The following is a 24269-nucleotide window of genomic DNA, read 5'->3' as shown; positions in this document are numbered from 1 at the left end:
AAAGCTAAGATTGTAGTCCAGTTCTGATTATAAAATCATGGCATTTGAACACTACACATAATTCTTTCCTGTGACACTTGTACCGTACTGACTTTACATGATTATAATTATTCTTCTCTCTAAGCAGCTTCCACTATTATCCTAAATACTTTATGTAGTTGTTTACTTTCTTATATATTTATGTTATTTTAGTTATTCACTTGTCATTTGTGTCATTCATATTATCACAGCATATTGTTTACATTTCTCTGTGGCCACACCTTTTTGTCTCTGTTTATTCCTCTCTCACAAAATGTGTTTGTCGAAAAGGATTAAAATGCATCCCCAAGTAGAATAAATAATTTGAAAGATACATCCTTCTTTACTTTTTCTAGTTTAATGTTTTAAAATTTCACATTACTACAGAGTTCTCTTTTTTTATCTATATACTTAAACAATATTGCTTGTCTGCATTTGATATATTACACTGAAACACTATATAGTTCTCCAGATAAAAATCAAAATTTGAATGCCCGTTAGCGTAAACTTTTTTTTTTTTTCTGGTTAAAATGACCAAGGGGTTAATATTCAAGTTAAATATAAGTCATTGTATATCATAGCAGAATAATCAGGATGAAAAATGAGGTTTTCTGTAGTGAAAAGGATTTTCATGTAGGTGAGACTATTTGATTTTTCTGTCCAGTCCCAGTGAATTTTATGGACTTAGTCTTGTTCAGAATTTTTGGAACATTCAGACTAGTAATCCATTTTGACCCTAACATTGTATAAATGATTAAAGATCATTCATTTGTTGTCTTACGTTGGCCCATTGAAATAAATGGCTTGGGAAAATTAAGCAATATTGTATCCTTTCTTTGTCCAGTCTTAAGTTTAACCAAGAATTCAGGTGGTAACTACAGTAATGTTCAAAAAACTTCCATTTACCTTCAGTATGAAAGGCTAACCATTTCAGTATTTGTGAAAGGGCAGAACTAAGTTTGGCAGTACGGTGTGTCTTTGTACCTTCTCCATCACTAGAGAAGGCTTCAAGATATGATACCATCAGAAGAGTTTCACCTGGGGATTAGTTCATCACTGCCTGTCTCTGACTGGTCTCCAGGTCAACAAATGGCAGTGGAATATTGGAAGGAAAAGGAATTCTCCACTCTCTGTTTTGGGTTAGTAAGTAAACAAATATATGAATCTTAGCCTCTGAAAGTTTTGAGTAATTGTTTCATATACACAGACTTAGAAACACTCAAGTCTCAAGTACCATAATTCTATACATGGGAAAAGTGCAATAATAATAACAGTAAAAGTAAGTGAAATGGAATCTAATGCTAAATGTACTTAGAAAAATGCATGGAAAATGTGTTCCTCGGGGGAACTGAAAAATGACATTGCTATTAAAAAAAAAAAAAGGTGTGCTTAAATTATGTTTGTTCCCACTCACTGCCTCCATCTAAGATGACAAAATTCTCACATAAAAGGTAGATGCCTGGAGTTTTCTTCTTAATTTAATTTCAGAGGTCATTCTAGATTGTATTACATGTAAAAAATGAAATGGGTAATTAATTTCAACTTCTGATTATTCAAATGAAGAAAATAATGCAAAAGTAATAAACCACCGTGATGTTTATGCACATAAATGCATATATGTGTTATATATAATACATACGAAATTTAGAAAGAACTGTTTGAATCTATTTATTAAGTTTGAATATATTATCACAAGTAACATAATATTCTTCTCAAAAATAAGTATGTAACGACACATTTTTGAAGCAATTAGGAGAAAACTCCCAATCTTTTAGTCCTAGGGACTTGAAACTTGGAAGAAAATAAGCCAAATTATGCCTCCCTCACATAAATACTTTGATCATATTCCTCTCAAGTTACAGTACTTCAGACATCCATTTGAAGATGGAATAGAGAAAACCAAACCCAACTTATACAGCATGTTTTATGTTCTTCTTAGTTCCATCTACTCTTTCTGATTTGATCACATTATTCCCTTGTCTAAAAAAAAAAAAAAAAAAAAAAAAAAATTATCCAGGAAGCAAGGGTTTTGCAGTGTATATTAGCTGTGTAGCCCAGTTAACCTGTGTGAATACGAATTTCACTCGTACCCCCACTCACATACCTCCCAGAGAAAAGTAGATAGCCATAGAAGTGATCACTGCTTGGACAGATGAGTGCCTCAGTGTGCCCCTCTCTGTACATGAAGTAAAACTTCTTTTTTTGTTTCTGTTTTTAGCAGCAGTGAGTGAAAAGATGAATGGGTAGGTGCCTTAAAGAGCCAAAGGGCCTGGTTGGTATGTGATCTGAGATTTAACCAGCTAACCGTGTAGTGAAGAAGATCACTCGCCTCTACCAGAAGACTTTGGTATGCGAGTTAGTAGGAGAAGAGTTGACATTAGGACTTTTTTTCACTGTACCATGGTACAATAAATACATGAGCAACTGTCTCTTCTGAAAAATTCAGACCAATGCCCTTTGGTCACCTAACTTGATTTTCTTATTAAACACTCCAAACATTTTATCTTAGACCCGCAAGCATATAGAGCAAAATCTTTGCAGCCTTTTACCACCTGATGATATGGAGAGTAACAGTCATTTAGAGAGGAAAATCATCACAGCATCATCATAGGTAAATAATGATTGAATCCTCTGCAGAATGTGGAGGAAAGAGACTGGGAGAGCAGCAGGAGGGAGAAATGGGTAGAACATGGTACTAAGGAAAGAAAGAAAGCTTGAGGACATGGAGATAGGCCACATAAGGAGATTGCAGGATGGGTATTTTGATATTTATGTGTCATAGTCCCCTGTCTAATGTATCTTAATTCTCTTTGTTACATTATATGTCTGGTCCTAATCTTATTTTTATAAAATGTAGAATCTGCAGAATCCCTTGTATGAAACTCTAATTTCTCTTTTATTATACTCAAAAGAATTGTTATATATAACAATGGTTACGTTTCCTCCATATATGGATACTGTATTACACTGTTGTTTTATAACCTACGCAGATGCAAAATAAAGAATATAAATGTCACTATCACAATTTGATTCTGAAAGATCTTTTTTTTTTTTTTTACCTTTTTTTTTCTTTTTCCACAAGGAGCTTAGGTACCCCACCTCTCTGGTTATGGTGTTTACTATGATTTAGTGAAGAGTGGGAAGGCAGATAGAGAAAGACATAGAAAGCATATTGGACTCAAAGAAATTGTGTTCATCAATGTGTAGGATATAAGGAGATAGAAACATCCCTCCCCTTGGACCATCTAGAAAAATTTTATTAGAAGTCTGCTTCACCTGTGCTGACCTCATTAACGTGTAGCTCTTAAGATAAAGGAACCAATATTAGTTGGGTGCTCATGACCCCTACTACTAACTAAAGTCTTGGAATTGTTGATAAGTAACTTTTTCCTGGGAAGACATCTGAAATGACCTGGAAAGTTAATTCATGGTAAACCAAAGAGTACTTACTGCTTTTTGCACTAGAGTTGTGAATAATATGTCACTGTCTTTTTGATTTTTTTTTAAGTTTACTTATATTATTAGAGAAAATGAGCAGGAGAGAAGCAGAGAGAGAGGGAGAGCGAGACAGAATCCCAAGCATGTTCATTGCTGTCAGCACAGAGCCTGATGTGGGGGTTCGAACTCACAAGCTGTGAGATCATGACCTGAGCCGAAATCAAGAGTCAGATGCTTAACTGACTAAGCCCCTAAGTCTTTTTGAATTTGAGTTACGTCGTGTTGTAAATTTGGCCAAAGAATTTTACCACATAATGTATTCAAAATACGTTTCTAACTATACATAGTAACAATATAGGTATTGAGAGGAACATGAGTCGAAAATGAATATCAAACCAACAGCTTTTATATTTGAGAACTCTACAGATAAAAGAAGCAGAAAGACAAGGAGGTGAAGGAGGAGAGAAGGAAGGATAGGAGAGAAAGAAGGAAGAAAGTTTCTTTCATGTTTGTTGTTTGTTGTTCAACGTGACGTGTGATCATAGGAGGAGCCCATGCTTACAAACCCACTGAAAATATTCAGATAGTTAGTTCAAGGCACAGACTTAGTGGAATTGAGGTGGCCTCAGAGGCCAGGGTCAAACAGAGCATGTCCTCCTGTGGTTTGTTTTCTGACCTCTTCATTCCATAGGGCTGTGGGGGTTATTTTAACACTCTAAGCATGAAAACTCACTGGATCAGTTGAGTTCCATTTTGCTCATAGGTAATTTTAATTTCGACTTCTACAAAAAGCCTCTGTGCTTAGTATTTTCATTTAAGGCTACTCTGATTCTGGAACCAAATCACTGGCATGGCCTCATCACAGCCCAAGAAAAGCAGCAGGTCGAGGCTGTGATTTGTCTGCTTAGTGTCCCAGCTCCTTGGAAAGCCCACGATCCCATTTAGAAAATTTAATTTTTGAACTGGTTGAAAGGAGCTGACTTTGACATGGTGTAAAGGTAAAAGTCCAATGTATTTGCAAAGTCAGAAGACATTTGTAAGTGATATTTATTAAATATCTTTGAGGGGGCGCCTGGGTGGCGCAGTCGGTTAAGCGTCCGACTTCAGCCAGGTCACGATCTCGCGGCCCGTGAGTTCGAGCCCCGCGTCAGGCTCTGGGCTGATGGCTCGGAGCCTGGAGCCTGTTTCCGATTCTGTGTCTCCCTCTCTCTCTGCCCCTCCCCCGTTCATGCTCTGTCTCTCTCTGTCCCAAAAATAAATAAACGTTGAAAAAAAAAATTAAAAAAAAAATATCTTTGAGGTGCGATGCTGAAAATAAATGAGATTAGCAACACTATAAAAATAATAGCTGGATATTTCTCTTGAGGTAAAGCCATGAGTCAGTAATTATTGCTTAACTTTTTCAAAGTTTATAGTTTCTAAACATTCACTTCAAATGATAGAGAATTATAATAACAATACCAAGTAAATATAGTGTCTTCACATCTTTAAATTATTTTTTATGTACACATCTTTTATTATTTTTTGATGTTTATTTATTTTTGAGAGAGAGACAGAACACGAGTTGGGGGTGGGGGAGAGCAGAAAGAGAGGGAAGCACAGAATCCGAAGCAGGCTCCAGGCTCTGAGTTCTCAGTACAGATCCTAATGCAGGGCTTGAACCCACAGACTGTGAGATCATGACCTGAGCCAAAGTTAGACGCCCAATCAACTGGGCCAACCAGGCGCCCCTAAAGTGTCTTTTAAAAGTAGTGCCTTATTGGAGTCTATTTCAAAAATAAATCTCCTCTGATAGTTGAGATGGATAACATTACAGTCATATTACCTACATATTTCTGTTAAGTAAATTTTCCATCATCTCTTAAAACTTGTAGTCTGGTACAAAGCCCATCCTCTGATTTTTTTTTTTTTCTTTCTTTGCCTGTCCTCAGAATTCAAAAGTATTGATCATATTAATGAAAAAATTAATTTTTCCCTTTGACAGTTTAGAACGTTTTTCCAAAGTAAATGTGCTGAGAAAGATAATTACGTGTTTGAAAGAAAATGCTATTGAAATATAAAGAGTATTCATGGAAAAAAATCAAATGTCATTGAGAATTGACATTTAATTTAACTTAGTTTAACTGAAAACTAACCTTAATCAGTATGTATCAACTATTTTAACTGTTTTGGGCCCAGAGATTTTTTTTTTTTTTTTTAAATACTGGCCTATAGTTGAAAAGAAATCCTATAATTATTCCTCAGTTCATAGTAGTAATTGGGAGTAATAGAGAGGCCATGTTACTAGTTTAATCACGTTAAGTTTTTCCTCTATCTTTTCCTCCCTGCTAGGAAAAGGAAGATGACAAATCAGACACTTCAAGTTCTCAGCAACCAAAAAGCCCACAAGGTCTGAGTGACACAGGATATTCTTCTGATGGGATATCAAGTTCACTTGGTGAAATTCCAAGTCTTATTCCAAGCGATGAAAAAGATTTGCTCAAGGGACTCAAAAAGGACTCTTTTTCCCAAGAAAGCAGTCCTTCCAGCCCCTCAGATTTGGCTAAGTTAGAAAGTACGGTCCTCTCCATTTTGGAAGCTCAGGCAAGTACACTTGTTGAAGAAAAGTCAGAAAAGAAAACTCAACCTCATGAGGTTTCTTCTGAGCAGCCAAAGGACCCACAGAAAACTCAGAGTTTATCTGAAACAGTGGAAACTACAATTTCAGAAGAGGAGCTCAAAAAGAGTCCAGAAGAAAAAGACACTTTAAAAAAAGATAGCCAACAAGACATTCCTTCCAGAAAGGACCACGAAGAAAAGTCCGAGTTTGTTGATGACACAGCTACAAGAAGACAGCTTTATGATTCAGTTGAAGACAGTAGTGAAAGTGAAAATTCACCTGTTCCACAAAGAAAACGGAGAACCAGTGTTGGTTCATCGAGCAGTGATGAGTATAAACAGGAAGATAGTCAAGGGTCTGGTGAAGAGGAGGACTTTATTCGAAAACAGATTATAGAAATGAGTGCTGACGAAGATGCTTCAGCTTCTGAAGATGATGAGTTCATTAGGAGCCAGCTCAAAGAGATTAGTAGTAGTATTGAGAGCCAGAAGAAGGAAGACATGAAAGGAAAAGGGAAAGCAACAGCCGGGAAACACAGGCGACTAACTCGGAAAAGCAGTGCCAGCTTTGATGATGATGCAGGGAGACGCCATTCGTGGCATGATGAAGATGACGAGACATTTGATGAGAGTCCTGAGCTTAAGTACAGAGAAACTAAAAGTCAAGAGAGTGAAGAACTTGTAGTTGCTGGAGGAGGGGGGCTACGTCGCTTCAAAACCATTGAACTCAACAGCACAATAGCAGATAAATACTCTGCAGACTCATCACAGAAAAAAACGGCTTTATATTTTGATGAGGAGCCAGAATTGGAAATGGAGAGCTTGACAGACTCCCCAGAAGATAGGTCAAGGGGGGAAGGATCTTCTAGTCTTCATGCTTCCAGCTTCACTCCTGGCACGTCCCCTACCTCAGTGTCGTCTCTTGATGAGGACAGTGACAGTAGCCCAAGTCACAAAAAAGGAGAGAGCAAACAACAACGTAAGGCTCGCCACAGGTCACATGGTCCTCTTTTACCTACTATTGAAGATTCTTCAGAGGAAGAAGAATTGAGAGAGGAGGAAGAATTATTAAAGGAGCAAGAAAAGCAGCGGGAATTGGAACAGCAGCAAAGAAAGACTTCTAGTAAGAAATCAAAGAAAGACAAAGATGAACTTCGAGCTCAGAGAAGGAGGGAAAGACCAAAGACACCACCCAGTAATCTCTCTCCCATTGAAGATGCATCTCCAACAGAAGAATTACGCCAGGCTGCGGAAATGGAGGAGCTCCATCGATCTTCTTGTTCTGAATACTCACCTAGCATAGAGTCAGACCCAGAAGGCTTTGAAATAAGCCCAGAAAAGATAATAGAAGTGCAAAAAGTTTATAAATTGCCCACAGCTGTGTCTTTATATTCACCAACAGATGAGCAGTCTATTATGCAGAAAGAAGGTGGCCAAAAGGCATTAAAAAGTGCCGAGGAGATGTATGAAGAAATGATGCACAAAACCCACAAATATAAACCTTTTCCAGCTGTACCTGAACGAGATGAAATGTTTGAAAAAGAGCCTTTGTATGGCGGGATGTTAATAGAGGATTATATTTATGAATCTTTAGTAGAGGACACATACAATGGTTCGGTAGATGGCAGTCTGCTAACAAGGCAAGAAGACGAAAATGGATTTATGCAGCAGAGAGGGAAAGAGCAGAAAATAAGACTCCCAGAACAGATTTATGAAGATCCTATGCAAAAAATAACAGACCTCCAGAAAGAGTTTTATGAGTTAGAAAGCTTACATTCTATTGTGCCTCAAGAAGACATTGTTTCAAGCTCTTTTATCATCCCAGAAAGCCATGAAATAGTGGATCTGGGTAGTATGGTGACTTCCACCAGTGAAGAAAAAAAATTATTAGACGCTGATGCTGCCTATGAAGAACTCATGAAGAGGCAGCAAATGCAGTTAACACCTGGATCCAGTCCAACCCAGCCCCCCATCACAGATGACATGATAGAGTCTACCGTGGACTTTGACAGGGTGCCCGATGCATCTTTGACATCAAGTGTTCTCTCAGGAGCATCTCTTACAGATTCGACCAGCAGTGCAACACTCTCTATCCCAGATGTCAAAATAACCCAACATTTTTCAACAGAAGAAATTGAGGATGAATATGTAACAGATTATACAAGGGAAATCCAAGAGATAATTGCCCATGAATCACTGATTTTGACCTACTCTGAGCCTTCAGAAAGTGCTACATCCGTCCCACCCTCTGACACACCCTCTCTCACGTCTTCTGTTTCTTCAGTTTGTACCACAGATAGCTCCTCACCCGTCACTACCTTGGATAGCATAACCACAGTTTATATGGAACCAGTGGATGTAGTAACTAAATTTGAAGATTCTGAGGGAATTTCTTCATCAACATATTTTCCGGGCAGCATTATAGACTATCCGGAAGAAATAAGTGTATCTTTAGATCGAGCCACCACACCAGATGGAAGAACTAGTGCTGATCATATCGTGATTTCCTTATCTGATGTGGAGCCTCCTATTCTAGGATCTATAGGAATTAAACCAGAGGGGCTGATTGCTGACACTGTTTCCACTGACATACCTGTATCTGCAAAAGACTCAGTGAAGAAAGCCAAGAAGGACACTGGGAATGGAATTATTCTCGAGGTTCTGGAAGCTTACAGAGATAAAAAGGAGAAGACTGAGGTTGAACTAACAAAGATGAGCTTTTCTGAAACTGTGTTTGATCAACCTCCTTCTTCTGCAGTGGCCCTTCCAGTAGGGGAGCGGGTTTCAGCAACGTGCTTTATATCAGGACAGGTCTTTGATCAAACAAAACCTGCCTCTCCATTGCCATCCGGCAGTCCTTCTGTTACCTCTCTTCCAACTAAAACTCGTCCATTCTTTAGAAGTTCTTCTTTGGACACATCAGCACAGCCTCCTCCTCCCCCTCCCCCTCCCCCTCCCCCGCCTCCCCCACCCCCTCCTCCCCCCCCTCCACCTCTCCCTCCACCAACCTCACCCAAGCCAATCATTCATCCTACAAAAAAGTTAACAATTACAGCTCCAGAGACTGTAACCACTACAGCTAAACCTCTAGTTGATGCTGTTACTACAGTAGAGGCTACAGCTATTCCAAGAAGTAATGGGTTACCTGTAACAAAAATATGTACCACTGCACCTCCTCCTGTTCCTCCTAAGCCATCTTCCATCCCATCTGGACTTGTCTTTACACATAGACCTGAGCCAAGTAAACCTCCGATTGCCCCTAAACCAGCAGTCCCTCAGCTTCCAGTAACTACACAAAAATCAACAGATACACACCCCAAGCCAACAGGTCTATCTTTAGCTTCAAACATGACATTAAATTTAGTGACTTCAGCAGATTATAAATTACCTTCCCCTACCTCCCCAGCATCCCCTCACTCTAACAAGTCCTCACCAAGATTTTCCAAATCCCTCATGGAAACCTACGTGGTTATCACATTGCCATCCGAACCTGGGACTCCAACCGATTCTTCAACTAGTCAAGCAGTTACCAGTTGGCCCCTGGGATCACCCCCCACAGACCTGATTTCCATCGAACCAGTGTTTTCTGTAGTTCCTCCTATGACAACTGCAGGAATGCCAAGTTCTTCAGAACAGAGCTTGTACATGTCAGGAGCTTTGGAGACATTTTCTGCTGTCCCTGTCACAACGTTATCTTCATTTCAAGCAGCCCCAACCTCAGTTACACAGTTTTTCACAACTGAAGTTTCCAAGGCTGAGGCTTCAGCAGCCAGAAGTGCACTCACTAGTGTTGGTCTCAGCAGTGTCTCTATATCGATTCCTCCAGAGCCTCTTGCTCTAGATAGCCTACATTTAGAGAAGCGTCAGCATAAGGAAAATGGAAAGTTGCCGCTTGTTGGTGATGCCATTGATTTGCGTACAGTACCAAAAGTAGAAGTTAAAGTAACTGAAAAGTGTATGGATCTTTCTGCCTCCACAATGGATATGAAAAGGCAGACCACCACACATGAAGTCTATGGGAGACAAATCAGCGCCGTCCAACCATCTATTATAAATCTCAGTGCAACTTCAGCAGTAACGCCGATGCCCCTGGTCACTGAGACGGTGACTGTTGTCACGTGCGCAGCTAGTTCAGGTTACACCATGGGCCCAGAAAGCCTAGTGGGTATAGAACATGCAACACCAACACCCCTCCAGCTTACTACATCGAAGCATGCTGAGCCTCCCCCGTACAGGATACCGAGTGGCCAGGCCTTTCCTGCAGTTAGGGAGGATGCACCAATAAACTTATCTTTAGGTACATCAGCACACCCAGTGACATCGGCTGTTACAAAACCTGTTACCGCACCTCCTGTCGGAGTCACAAATGGATGGACGGATAGCGTCACACGCCAGGGAATGGCTGATGGGGAAGTAGTAGATCTCAGTACAACCAAGTCTCACAGAACTGTTGTAACGATGGATGAATCTACTTCCGGTGTGGTGACCAAAATAGTAGAAGATGATGAAAAGCCTGTCGATCTGACTGCAGGAAGAAGAGCTGTATGCTGCGATATGGTTTACAAATTACCTTTTGGAAGGAGCTGCACAGCACAGCAGCCCGCAACTACTCTTCCTGAGGATCGTTTTGGTTATAGGGATGACCACTATCAATATGACCGGTCAGGCCCTTCTGGTTATAGAGGGATTGGGGGAATGAAACCTTCCATGTCTGACACGAATTTAGCAGAAGCTGGACATTTTTTCTATAAAAGTAAGAATGCTTTTGATTATTCTGGAGGAACTGATACAGCAGTAGATCTAACTTCAGGGAGAATTACTGCAGGTCAGTATGATGTGGCAGCAGACCTTTCCTTGAAATGTCATTATGGTGTCCCTCATCTCATTTCAGGATGAAAATGTGGTCCCTTTTCCAATTGTGTTACTTTTTATCTTTCTTTGGATGTTTTGGCAGCATATTTCGGAGTACATGTGCGCTTTTGTTTCTTCAGTTTTTAATTTGTTCTGCCCAAAGTCACCTGCATGTGCCTGCATGTTCAACATTGCTTTCATTCTGCATCCAATTAGATTAACCTGTGGATTTGCATGCAGTCCCATTCATTATGTTCGTCAAGATCAAGAGGGCCCTCAAACCCCAAACACATCATTTATTCTGGGAACTGGACTGTAACTCTACCCTGTATTTCAGGTGAGGTAATGGATTATTCAAGCAAGACTACAGGTCCATATCCAGAAACACGACAAGTCATTTCAGAAGTTGGGATTAGTACCCCACAGTATTCCACAGCGAGAATGACTCCACCTCCGGGATCCCAGTATGGTGTGGGGAGTGTTTTGAGGTCATCCAATGGTGTTGTCTATTCTTCAGTAGCAACTCCGATTCCCTCCACATTTGCTATCACCACACAGCCTGGCTCCATTTTCAGCACCACGGTGAGGGATTTGTCTGGCGTGCACACAGCTGACGCGGTGACTTCGCTATCCGCCCTGCACCAGAGCCAGCCAATGCCTAGATCATATTTCCTAACAACAGGTGCGTCTGAAACAGACATTGCAGCAACCGGTATCGATATCAATGCCAGTTTGCAAACTATTACAGTGGAAACCCTTACCGCTGAGACAATAGACTCCGTTCCCACTCTAACCACAGCCTCTGACGTGTTTTCCGAAGTGGTGGGAGACGAAAGTGCTATTTTAATTGTCCCCGAAGAAGGCAAACAACAGCAGCAGCTCGACTTGGAGCGTGAGCTCTTGGAACTGGAGAAAATCAAGCAGCAACGTTTTGCTGAGGAATTAGAGTGGGAACGTCAGGAGATTCAAAGGTTCCGAGAACAGGAAAAGATCATGGTTCAAAAAAAGCTGGAGGAGCTGCAGTCTATGAAGCAGCACCTTCTGTATCAGCAGGAAGAAGAGCGGCAAGCCCAGTTCATGATGAGGCAGGAGACATTAGCTCAGCAGCAGTTACAGCTGGAGCAGATCCAACAGCTGCAGCAACAGCTTCATCAGCAGCTAGAAGAGCAGAAGATTCGCCAGATCTACCAGTATAACTATGACCCCTCTGGAACTGCTTCTCCGCAAACCACGACAGAGCAGGCAATTTTGGAAGGTCAGTACGCTGCCCCAGAAGGCGGCCAGTTTTGGACAACTGAGGATGCAACCACCACGGCCTCGGCCGTCGTGGCGATTGAAATACCACAGAGCCAAGGATGGTACACGGTGCAGTCTGATGGCGTCACTCAGTACATCGCCCCACCTGGCATCCTGAGTACGGTTTCAGAAATACCTCTAACAGATGTGGTTGTGAAAGATGAGAAACCACCCAAAAAGAGAAGCGCTGCGGCTAAAGTCCGTGGACAGTATGATGAGCTCGGGGAACATATGGCCGATGATCCGCGCTGCTTTAAAAAGATAGTGGACAGTGGCGTTCAAACCGACGACGAGGACGCGGCAGATCGGAGTTATGTGAGTAGGAGGAGGAGAACCAAAAAGAGTGTTGATACGAGTGTCCAAACTGATGACGAAGATCAGGATGAATGGGATGTGCCTGCTAGAGCAAGGAGGAAAGCTCGAGTAGGGAAATATGGTGACAGCACTGCAGAGGCTGACAAGACCAAACCCCTGTCCAAAGTCTCCAGCATAGCAGTTCAAACAGTAGCAGAGATATCTGTGCAGACTGAACCAGTCGGAACCATAAGAACGCCTTCAGTACGGGCACGCGTGGATGCCAAGGTAGAAATAATTAAACACATTTCAGCACCTGAAAAGACTTACAAAGGGGGCAGTTTAGGATGTCAAACAGAAGCAGATTCAGACACACAGAGTCCTCAATATCTGAGTGCCACATCTCCACCCAAAGACAAGAAACGCCCAACACCTTTAGAGATTGGTTACTCATCTCACCTTCGGGCAGATTCCACATTACAGCTGGCTCCTTCCCCACCCAAATCTCCAAAAGTCCTTTATTCACCCATCTCACCACTTTCACCAGGCAAAGCCTTAGAATCAGCCTTTGTACCTTATGAAAAACCCCTCCCTGATGATATAAGTCCGCAGAAAGTACTGCATCCAGATATGGCTAAAGTGCCCCCGGCAAGTCCTAAAACAGCCAAGATGATGCAGCGGTCCATGTCTGACCCCAAGCCTCTGAGTCCAACAGCAGATGAAAGTTCCAGGGCTCCTTTTCAGTATACCGAGGGCTACACGGTAAGAGTGATTCTTTTCAGTTAGAAGACAGTAGATGAGTTGATGTTAACCATGTGTGTGCAGACTTGAGGAGCCGTTGAGGCTCCTGGTAACTTAGGAACCTAATACTAAAGTTTAGTAAGGACTAGTTTATTAGAAATTTGGGGAAAAACAGAAAAGTCTCCACCCATTTAGAAATACCAGAAAAAGAAGACATCTTATGTGAGGCAAAATGAGAAAGAAATGTATTACTTTATGACCAATGAGATTGAAAGTTTTCTTCTAATCTTGAAATCTCCCAAATGTCAGTTGTAGACTGTGATTTCAGTGGATATAGTTAATATGTATTTTCAAGGATGATGGAATAAATACTGAACATAAACAGAAAGGGAAGGCAAAGGATGCCCTTAAATTTAGATGCAGTGACACCTGAAGTTCTTTAGTAGAAGGGTCCTTGGGGATCATCAAAGTAATTTCATCTTCTTCCAGCCAGAATGGTTTCATAAAAGGGCTTAGAACATTGACTGCTCAAAAGTGAACTTTTCTAGGGCTGGCAGATGAAAGTGTAATATGATTTCATAGTTCATTCATGCTTATTTATTTTCTGACAATTTTCTTAATATAACATCAGGTAAGCCTTAGTCCTAGGGCTTGTAGAAACAAAAAAAAATTATGTTCTTTTAAATAATAGTGATAATTATTTAAAAATATATGAGTATGCTTAGAAGGAAAAAAATACAGATATGTTGGACACATTTGTAAAGATCTCTCTAGCTGAGCTAATAAGAGATGTTAATCATCAGCTATTAAAAGTTTATTCTACTCTAAAAATTTAATATATAACTCTTTAGAAGGCTGTTGATAAATACGATAGTTCAATTTAAGACAGGATTTATGTTCACATTAAAAGTTCCATTAATTTACTGGTTTCTGAACTTCAGGTCTTCAAATACCGAAGCTTCTAAATGGGTTTTTCTGAGATATTGCTACATTTCCACCGGCCTTAAACATTGGCCATGGACTGAAAAATACGCCGTTAAGCATGACAGTCACTCTATTCATAGGTAAAGAGACATCTCGATAGGGATATTTAAAAATTACAAATTCATGTCTGTTTTCTAGTTTCATAGTGGCATTTTGTTATTACGTATTTTTTGAAACAGTGTATCCTAAAAATAAAAATGTCTTCATGTGGGGGGACAGAGGTCATTAGCTGTTAAGTCAGGAAACCACTAATGCATTGAGATTTCATTCAATTTACAGAGAATTATTTTTTGTATGGCTTTCTTTCTAGAATTATATCTATTGTGAGAAGTGATTCTCAATTCTGCTCTCTGTGTAGGTATTTATTTTTCTAGCAGTGGCATATAAATTCACCTAACTAGTTTCTTGGAAAACTTGGAAAATGTGGTTTTTGACAGTACTTTAATACTGTAGGATTACATCATTAGAAAGTATAAGGTTTTCCAGTTGATGTATTGATCATTAACTTAATATATGGCCCAGTACCCTTAATTCATATGAACTCAGTTAGAGAAGAGATTGAAGTTGTCCGTATTTTTTCCCCAGAGTATTCACTTCAGATTTGGAAATGTGAAATGAAAGATAAAATGAGTTATGTGAGTTGTGTTATAGGTACTGATACTGATTAACTATCTAATCATAAAAGAAGTTGGGTAGAAATACTAAATAATTTCTGAGCCTGAAATTCCTAGATGTATTGAGCCTTGAAACACAGTTCAATGGTTCCTTTTTCTAATTGGCTGAATTCAGTGCTTTAATATGGAATAATTGTATACCAACTGAAAGATACTGCCTTATTTCCTGCACAGAGTAGACCATTTTATATACAGGCAATGTTTTTGGCACTTTAGACACTTTGATTCTCTTATGTGAATTTCATAATTTGTTTCTTTGCCCATTTCTAGATATGCTTTCAGTCTGTTTAAAAGCTAAATTAATTTCTTAATTGTAAGTATGGATTTCAGTTGTACTGAAAAGAATAATCTTCTAAGTGATATTCATAGTGATATAGGGTTAAGAAGTTTAGCTCATTAATTTACATACTGTTAATTTTCTCAGACTAGTAAAGTTGAAATGAATCACACATTTCAGTTGCCATTGAGACAACACAGCATAAAATAGCATAATATAATACAGCATGAAAGAGAAGTTCTATTCTCTATGAGGTTCTGTGAAAAGATCTCCTTTTCTGGAAGTGTCAGGAAATGTTTCACAGAGGAGGTTCTGGAATGTGAAGGTGAAATCTCTGTTGAACCATGAGAAGAAAACTGGAGGCCCTTCCAAACAGAGGAAACACAATATGTAAACGTTCAGTCTGATGACCAAACATAAAGCAAAGAGGAAGAGGAAGAGTTTAACTGTAAGTGAAACTGGAAAAGTAGCAAGGAACATGTCAGAGGGACTCTAATTTTCTGAGTTAGAGTTTGGATTTACTTCCCATTGGCTATCAGGTGATTAGACCAAAACCAGCATCTTTTTTTTTTTTTTTTAACCCTTTACACTCTTATCTAGTTCCTGGACTCCCTCCACTCTTGCCTTCTTTACAGCCAATTCTCTAAACTGCACCTAAGTTCATTTTCTAAAATGTATGACAGATTGTGTCACACACTCCACAGCTTAAACTCTCCAGCACATCCTCATCAAATTCGGAATATATTAAAAATTTCTGTACATGGACCCTTATGATCTCTTCTCTGCCTGTCTCACAACCTCTTCAGTCACTCCTCACATTAGCCCCCTCCTCTTCCTCTGCTCCTACCACTGACCTTGCCAATCTCCTCCCCATCCTGGACCTGTGTTGGGATCTCCCTCTCCTCCATGTTTGTCTGGCTCATGCCTGTCTACAGGTTTCTGCTTAAGTTTTACTTCCATAGAGAGGCTCTCCTTAACTTATTCTCTAAATAAATCTTCATATCACCATAAATTCCCATTATGCACCCTCTGAATTATACATATATATAATATATATATTTAAGATATATTTACTTTATTTAAATAATTATACATTTGAATATATTTAAATTTTATATAATGCTTATTAATAGAATGTTTATTTAGCAAATATAATCTTTCTTCTCCCGTAGAACCTCACCTCTGCAAGAACAGGAGTTTTGCATTGATTGTAGCTCTCTAGTCCCAAGTGCCTAGAACAATGCCTGGCACAAAATAGACACTCAATATTTATTGAATAAATGTATTAAAGGGAGAAGTATAAGCATAAAAGCAATGGGACAAGACATGTATTAAAAGACTCTGGTCACTTACTTTTTCATTGCCACAATCTTGACCCATCCTAGCAAGTCCTGTTGATAACGTAAAATGATACCCCCTTTACTTAAAGTGTGACTTCCACTTTGTTTATCTTTGGGTAACACATCTGGCAGACACACTGAACAAGTTGAATGGTATTCAGCTATTAGGCAGTCCATTTACCTTACAGATGAAGAACAAAACCCAGAGTAGATTAGTACCTTTATCATTGTTCCTTAATAAACCAGTGATCTGGTCAGAATTAGAATATTAGCCTCTGAACTTCACAGTTCTTGTTTTCTATTAGTCTCTTAAAAAAACTCACCATTATCTGATTTTTCTTACTAATTCAGGACGATGCTTGGTCTTTTTATCTTGTCATTTCCTCTGCTCTACCTACAATTCTGATTTAAATCCCTCTCAGTTAGGTTTATTCATTTTTAAATGTATTCTTGCTTTCATTCACCCGTTATATCAGTCACTCACTCTTTGCTCTTTTTCAGACACTGTGGTAAGCTCTAAAGGTACAAGGTGACTCAAGGGGCAGAGTTCATGCTTGACTGGGATCATTTTGCTCTTCTTGCCCATGAACTGTATTAGTTTGCTAGGTTTCTCAGAACAAAGTACCACACACTGGATGGCTTAAGAGAAGGGAAATTTATTGTCTCAGTTCTAGAGGCTAAAAGTCCAAAATCAAGGTATTAACAGGGTTGGTTCCTTCTGAGGGCTCTTCCAGGCCGCTCTCCCAGCTTCTCCTAGCCTCTGTCATTCCTTGTCTTGTAGATAGCGGTATCCCTGTATTTTCACCTTGTCTTCCTTCTCTGTCCATCTCTTTGTCCAAATTTCCTTTCTTCATAAGGACACCAGTCCTCTAGATTAGGTTCCGCATCAGTGACTCAGTTTTAATTTGATTACCTCCGTAAAGGCTCTGTGTCTAAATAGTTTCACATTCTGAGGTGTTAGGGATTAGTACACCAACATACTTTTTTTATGTGTGTTCGGGGGAGGGGGGAGAGACACATTTCAGCTCATAATGTGTATTGAAGCACTATACTGTACATTCTGTTTGTTCACAGACAAATGTGGACTGTTTTTGGTTGGTTGGTTGACTTTTGGTCACCTTTCCATACTCATTTTTTTTTTTTCCTTAGTAACTGTCTCAGAAACTTTTTGGAGCACTTTAGTTATTACAGAATTCTTCCTTATGGGTAAAATTTTCCTAAGGCACCTGTGTGTCTTAGTTGACTGTGCATCCAACTCTTGATTTCAATTTGGGTCATGATCCTAGGGTTGTGGGATTGAGCTCCATTTCATGCGTGCTTTCTTTTGAGTTTGGAGCCTCCTTAAATTCTCTCTCTCCCTCTGCCCCTTTCCCCCTCATACACGATAGGTAGCTAGCTAGCTAGCTAGCTAGGTAGGTAGGTAGATAGATGGAAGGAAGGAAGGAAGGAAGGAAGGAAGGAAGGAAGGAAGGAAGGAAAAGAATGAATCTTCCTTCCTGGAGATTTAAATTTCATTTTATTTTTGGAATCCACCTGTGTGTGGCATAAGATCCTGTAATTCACATATGGTTTTTCCATCTTGGAACTTGGATCACATCTTTGACATAGGAGTTCTAAGGCAGAAGCATCGTTAGTGTCTAGTTAGTGTTTCAATGGCACTTTGAGTTCAGGCTAACCCCTACAATGTCCTGTATATTCAATTTATTAAAATTAGCACTAATTAACATAAAAATCACAAAATAATGTGTACAGCGTGCATAACTGAAGCAGGGAGTTATCTGAGATAATTTTATTGAGTTATGTAATGTTCCCCAATGTCTGTAAGACATTCTTCCATTTTCCAGACCCCATCATTCTCATATCAAAGTCATAGCTCCAAAGCCAAAACCTGTTTTTTGATAACTTCTATGTAACGAAAAAGTTTTACCTTGTAGCTGAATTCCCTTTACAAATGAAAATTTTTAACTCTGAATATAGATGGAAGAAAATTACTACCTTTTTCCTTAAGTCCTTCAGTTTGTTCCTTGGGAAAATTCTCAAGAGATATAACAAAAACAAAGTCAAAATTTATTGCTTCCAAGGGGTTAAGCTGACTACTTAGACACAACTTGATAATTATTTCTTTTCATCACAATTTAGAAAGAGCAAGGGAAGAAGTATGCTTTCTAATGGAAGGTTCTATCTACACAATGATTTTCTCACTTTTATTAGTAGAATACTTCTTCAATTAGAATGCTTAATGGAAGCTAAATAGTTAAAAAAAAAAGGTGGAAAATGATGTGGAATGATTAAATATCTATGTGTAATGATTAAATGAAGTGACATTCACTACCTTCCCATCACAAAGTCTGGCAACTGTAGATATCCAGTAGTGTTGAGTTCCTTTTGTCAGGTAGACATTTAGCAATATCTCTATTTCTTCAGCACAAATTTACCAACTGTCATTAAAGAGCTTTACTTTATGGGTTGATACAAATAATTCTCAAATATCCTAGTAATTATGTGGCTTTCTTATTTCATGGAATATATAATGCTGCTTCTCTAGAAAGTGGATTCCTCTGCTCTGTAACCATTTTAAATTTACTTTTCTGGGTAAATAAGCCAGAGCACCAAAATGTGTTCCTCATACCTTTTATCTTTCTTATATACAAAGAGACTGATTTACATCATTACCTCAGATGATCAATAACTTCAGGATGGAAGATTAAGGATGTCCTCTACAAAATCAGGGAAGAAAGTGACATCCACTGGGAGAAATAGCATTGTGAATTCATAGGATTTGTTTGCAGCTAGAAGGGATCTAATTCACTCAAAATTCTTGATCTTAAAAATTAACATTTTAAATTATTTCTTTTAAAAAAGACATGTATTGCAGAAGTAGTACATGTTTTGTCAGTGATGATATATACCACTTTTTGTACTAAAAATAAGCTACATTTAAAATATTATCACCTCTGTATGCCTTAAAAATACATAGAGTATTAAAGCTGTTGTTTCCTACTCTTAGACTTATTGAACAAATACAGAGCTTTTTGAATAATAAAGCAAACTCTTTATTAAATTTTTTTAAAGTTTATTTATTTTGAGAGAGGGAAGGAAGGGCAAAGAGAGAGGGAGAGAAAGAATGCCACGCAGGTTCTACACAACCAGCACAGAGCCCTATACGGAACTTGATCCCGTGACTGTGAGATCATGCAGCTGAAATCAAGAGTCAGACACTCAACCAACTGAGCCACCCAGGCACCCCTAAAATCCTTTTATCCTAGACTTCAAACCAGGATCCTATTTCATGAGCTGATTTTAACAAGAATATGTTTTGCTTCATTGATTGCTGTTTTGATAGCTATTTTTAAGATTTTTGGAACTCTTTAATATGTATTTCTGAAAGTAAATTCCATAACCTAAAGTGAAAAATTTTATTTCTATCAATTTTATTTCTGTCATAACATGCAAAATTAAGAAATAATGACTAGGATGGCCTACTATGTTTTGAAAATTAATATTTATTAGGGATTGCTCTATTACTCTTTTGAAAAACAAAGTAAATCAGTCTGTTAAAATTTTGATGAAATTACCTGTTTTATAATGGTGGTATTTATGTATGTCAGTAAAGATTAGCCATATATTTAAGACTAGCTTTGTAAATCATAATTATTCTTTCTATAGCTCTTTATTATTAATATATTTTTTTCAGGATACTTTTTTATGATTAAAATCCTGCATTTGAAAATATAGGTGCTTTAAAATTGAAATAGAAAATACTATTTTAAAGTGTTTTTCAAAATAAATGGCAGTAAAATAATAACTTATGAGAATTGTTAGTTTCTAAAAATAAAAACTAATGTATGTATATATATTGTAAATATTATATAAACACATATTACATTATATGTTATACATATTATGTTGTCTTTTATATATGTATGTATACATATATATACATATATATATATGTGTATATATACACACTGAGTGAAAACCAGAAAGGTTTTAAGTTGATCTCATCAATTTAGTGCTAATTTGTTAACATTGCTATAGTCAATATGTAAGGATTAATTTTAAAACACAACTTTTTAGACTGAAGGAGAAAAAAATCATTCATATTATCCTTAACCAGACATCTGCATTTAAATATATGCAAATGAGCACAATTAAAAGAAACAGATTTATGATTCTAATGTTCACTGAGAGACCTGTGCTAAAAAATGTAACACTTAACTATTTGGATATGCTGGTTTAACACACGGGGGCTATGAATTAATAGAGCATTGATTGTTACTGGTGCAGTTTAAAAACATAGAACATTATTTAACATTAATTAGCTTCCTAAGTGTATTATCATAGTATTAGGTTTTGTTTTTGTTTTTGTTTTTTTATGTTTGTTTTGAGAGAGCACAAGCAGGAGAGGTGCAGAGAACAAGGGAAAGAGAGAATCCTAAGCAGGCTTCCACCCAAGAGCATGGAGCCCTATGCGCTATCAGCATGGAGTCCTACACGGGAGGCTCAGGGGCTCAATTCCGTGACGGTGAGACCATGACCTGAGCCGAAATCAAGAGTCAAACATTTGACCAACTGAGCCACCCAGGTGCCCCATAGTATTAGTTTCTTTCTTTTTTTAGAGTATTTATTTATTTATTTATTTATTTTTACAGTTTTATAGAACTTTTTATTTTATTATTTTTTAAATATAATTATTGTCAAACCGACTAACATACAGTGTGTAAAGTGTGCTCTTGGTTTTGGGGGTAGATTCCATGGTTCATCACTTACATACAACCCCAGTACTCATCCCAACAAGTGCCCTCCTCAATGCCCGTCACCCATTTTCCTCTCTCCCCCACTCCCCTCATCAACCCTCAGTTTGTTCTCTGTATTTAAGTCTCTTCTGTTTTGTCTCCCTCTCTGTTTTTGTTTTATTTTTCCTTCCCTTCCCCTGTGTTCATCTGTTTTGTTTCTTAAATTATCTTAAATTACACATATGAGTGAAATCATATATTTATCTTTCTCTGACTTATTTTGCTTAGCATAATACCTTCTACTTCTATCCATGTTGTTGCAAACAGCAAGATTTCATTCATTTTGATTGCCAAGTAATATTCCACTATCTATCTATCTATCTATCTATCCACACACCACATCTTCTTTATCCATTCATCAGGTGATGGACATTTGGGCTCTTTCCATAATTTGGCTATTGTTGATAATGCTGCTGTAAACATTGGGGTGAATGTGCCCCTTTGAATCAGCATTTTTGTATCTTTTGGACAAATACCTGGTAGTGCAATTGCTGGGTCATAGGGTAGTTTGATTTTTAATTTTTTAATGAACCTCCATACTGTTGTCCAGAGTGAATGGACCAGTTTGCATTCCCACCAGCAGTGCCAAAATGCTCCTCTTTCTCCACATCCTCGCCAGCATCTGTTGTTCCTGAGTTGTTCATTGTAGCCTCTCTCACAGGTGTGAGGTGGTATCTCATTGTGGTTTTGATTTGTATTTCCCTGAAGATGGGTGATGTTGAGCATCTTTTCATGTCTGTTAGCAATCTGAATGTCTTCTTTGGAAGAGTGTCTCTTTATGTCTTTTGCCCATTTCTTCACTGGATTATTTGATTTGGGGGCATAGTATTATTTTCTTATCAATTCACTACACTTTCTCTTTTGAACAGTTGTGTGACTTCTAACTGACTGTCCAATGAAGCTACATGTATAATCTCCCAAATACATCCCCTCCTAACATACACACATGCACCTTTGCAGATTTGTATATATTTCTTAAAATCACTAATTATTTAAGATTATCTAATCTGCATTGGCTCTTATTGAAAAAAATTAGGAAACCACTAAAATGATTATATTACAAAATTTGGAAAAGTTGACTTATACTTTGAGGTATAAGGTATTGAGAGGCAGCACAATGGACTTTAGTATTTGTGTGACATTTTCTTATCATCATATGCAACATCAAAATATCCGTGGTTTTGCTTTCCATGGCTTCAGTTACTGTAGTCAACTGCAATCTGGAAGTAGATAATCCTCCTTCTGTGGTATTGTCAGATGGCCAGTAGCAGCTTAATGCGGAAAATCACAATGCCTGACATTCACCTCACTTCATCCCATCATGTAGGCGTTTTACCATCTAGCATTATCACAAGAAGAGGAAGAATAAATATAGTGAGATATTTTGAGGTAGAGGGAGAAGAGACCACATTCATGTAACTTTTATTATAGTATATTATTATAATTGTTCTAATTTATTACTATAGTTAATCTCTTATTCTAATTTATAAATTAAACTTTATCACAGATATGTAAGTATAGGAAAAAACAATATATAGGGTTTGGTACTATCCATGATTTAGGAATCCACTGAGGTTCTTGGAACATGTCTCCCATGGATCAGGGAGGACTACTGTATACATTTATAATAGGCATGTAGGCATATACATGCATATATACAATATACATTCACACATAAAATACCTAATGCTTTTGTGGTCTCATAGAACTAATAAAATATTTTCATATGCAGTTGCTTGGTTAAGATCCAAACCACTTATTTTCTGCAGGCTATATGTTTCTTTTATATCACAGTTTAAAATGAGGAATCTCAAATCCAGCTCAGCGTTCTTTGCACCCCCACACTTAGCCTAGATTAATTCCATTTGCATCAAATGAGGTCCTAGATTTAGTAGGGTTTTCTCTTTGGTACTGTTCTATGTCTTGAATTATGTGAAGAGTTTGAATTAGGAGAGAACTTAAGAACAAATGTGCTGAGGTAAATGGAGTTTTAAATGAACTACCTCAGCTTATGTAGCTTGAAGCTATAAACAACAAAGGGATTTTAATTAATTAACTTATTTTATTTTATTTATTCTCAAGTTAGCTAACATACAGTGTAGTCTTGGCTTCAGGAGTAGATTCCATTGACTCACAACTTACATGCAATACACAGTGTTCACCCCAACAAGTGTCCTCCTTAATGCTATCACCCGTTTTCCCTACCCCCATCAACCCTCAGTTTGTTCTCTGTATGTAAGAGTCTCTCATGGTTTGTTTCCCTCTCTGTTTTTATCTTATTTGTCCTACCCTTCCCCTATGATCATATGTTAAGTTTCTCAGATTCCACATATGAGTGAAATCATATGATTTCTGTCTTTCTCTGACTAACCTATTTCGCTTAGCATAATACCATCTAGTTCCATCCACGTTGTTGCAAATGGCAACATTTCATTCTTCTTCATTGCCGAGTAATAGTCCAGTGTGTGTGTGTGTGTGTGTGTGTGTGTGTGTGTGTGTGTGTGTGTACACATACATACACACCATATCTCCTTAATCCATTCATCAGTTGGTGGACATTTGGGGTCTTTCCATAATTTGATAGCAGTGCTATAAACATTGGGGTGCACGTGGCCCTTCAAATAAGCACTCCTGTATCCTTTGGATAAATTTCTACTGGTGCAATTGCTGATCATAGGGGAAGGGTTGCCCTTTCCCAACAAAAGTATTTTTAAATCTATCTTATTTTTGCCTCAAGAATAAGTTGCAAGGGATTGAAATTAAAAATAGTATAAGAAATCATTAATCTGGATACTATAGAACTACTTTTGCAGAATTTTTTTGGTTGAAAGATTTTTGTGAAATGGCAAGTAAAAGCTTAGCTTTATGAAGAACAGTAAATAACCCTCTTGAGGGAATAAAAATTTAGTAGAAATACAAGTTTTTAATAGAAGGTGATTACACTTGTTACTCCTCCTTTCTC

General features: G+C 38.1%; 1 protein-coding gene across 1 annotated transcript in view; it reads left to right on the top strand.

The window, feature by feature from the left end:
• The window catches only part of PCLO (piccolo presynaptic cytomatrix protein), a 421831-nt gene that overhangs the window by 206208 nt on the left and 191354 nt on the right, over nucleotides 1-24269 (top strand). The window contains 2 exon segments of the mRNA XM_030307861.1: nucleotides 5788-10879; nucleotides 11243-13257. Coding sequence (XP_030163721.1) covers nucleotides 5788-10879; nucleotides 11243-13257 — 7107 coding nt within the window.

This window comes from Lynx canadensis, chromosome A2 (genome assembly GCF_007474595.2).
Source record: "Lynx canadensis isolate LIC74 chromosome A2, mLynCan4.pri.v2, whole genome shotgun sequence".
Taxonomy (NCBI): Eukaryota; Metazoa; Chordata; class Mammalia; order Carnivora; family Felidae; genus Lynx; species Lynx canadensis.
The sequence above is the reverse complement of the archived record's forward strand: the minus strand, read 5'-3'. Positions and strand labels throughout refer to the sequence as shown.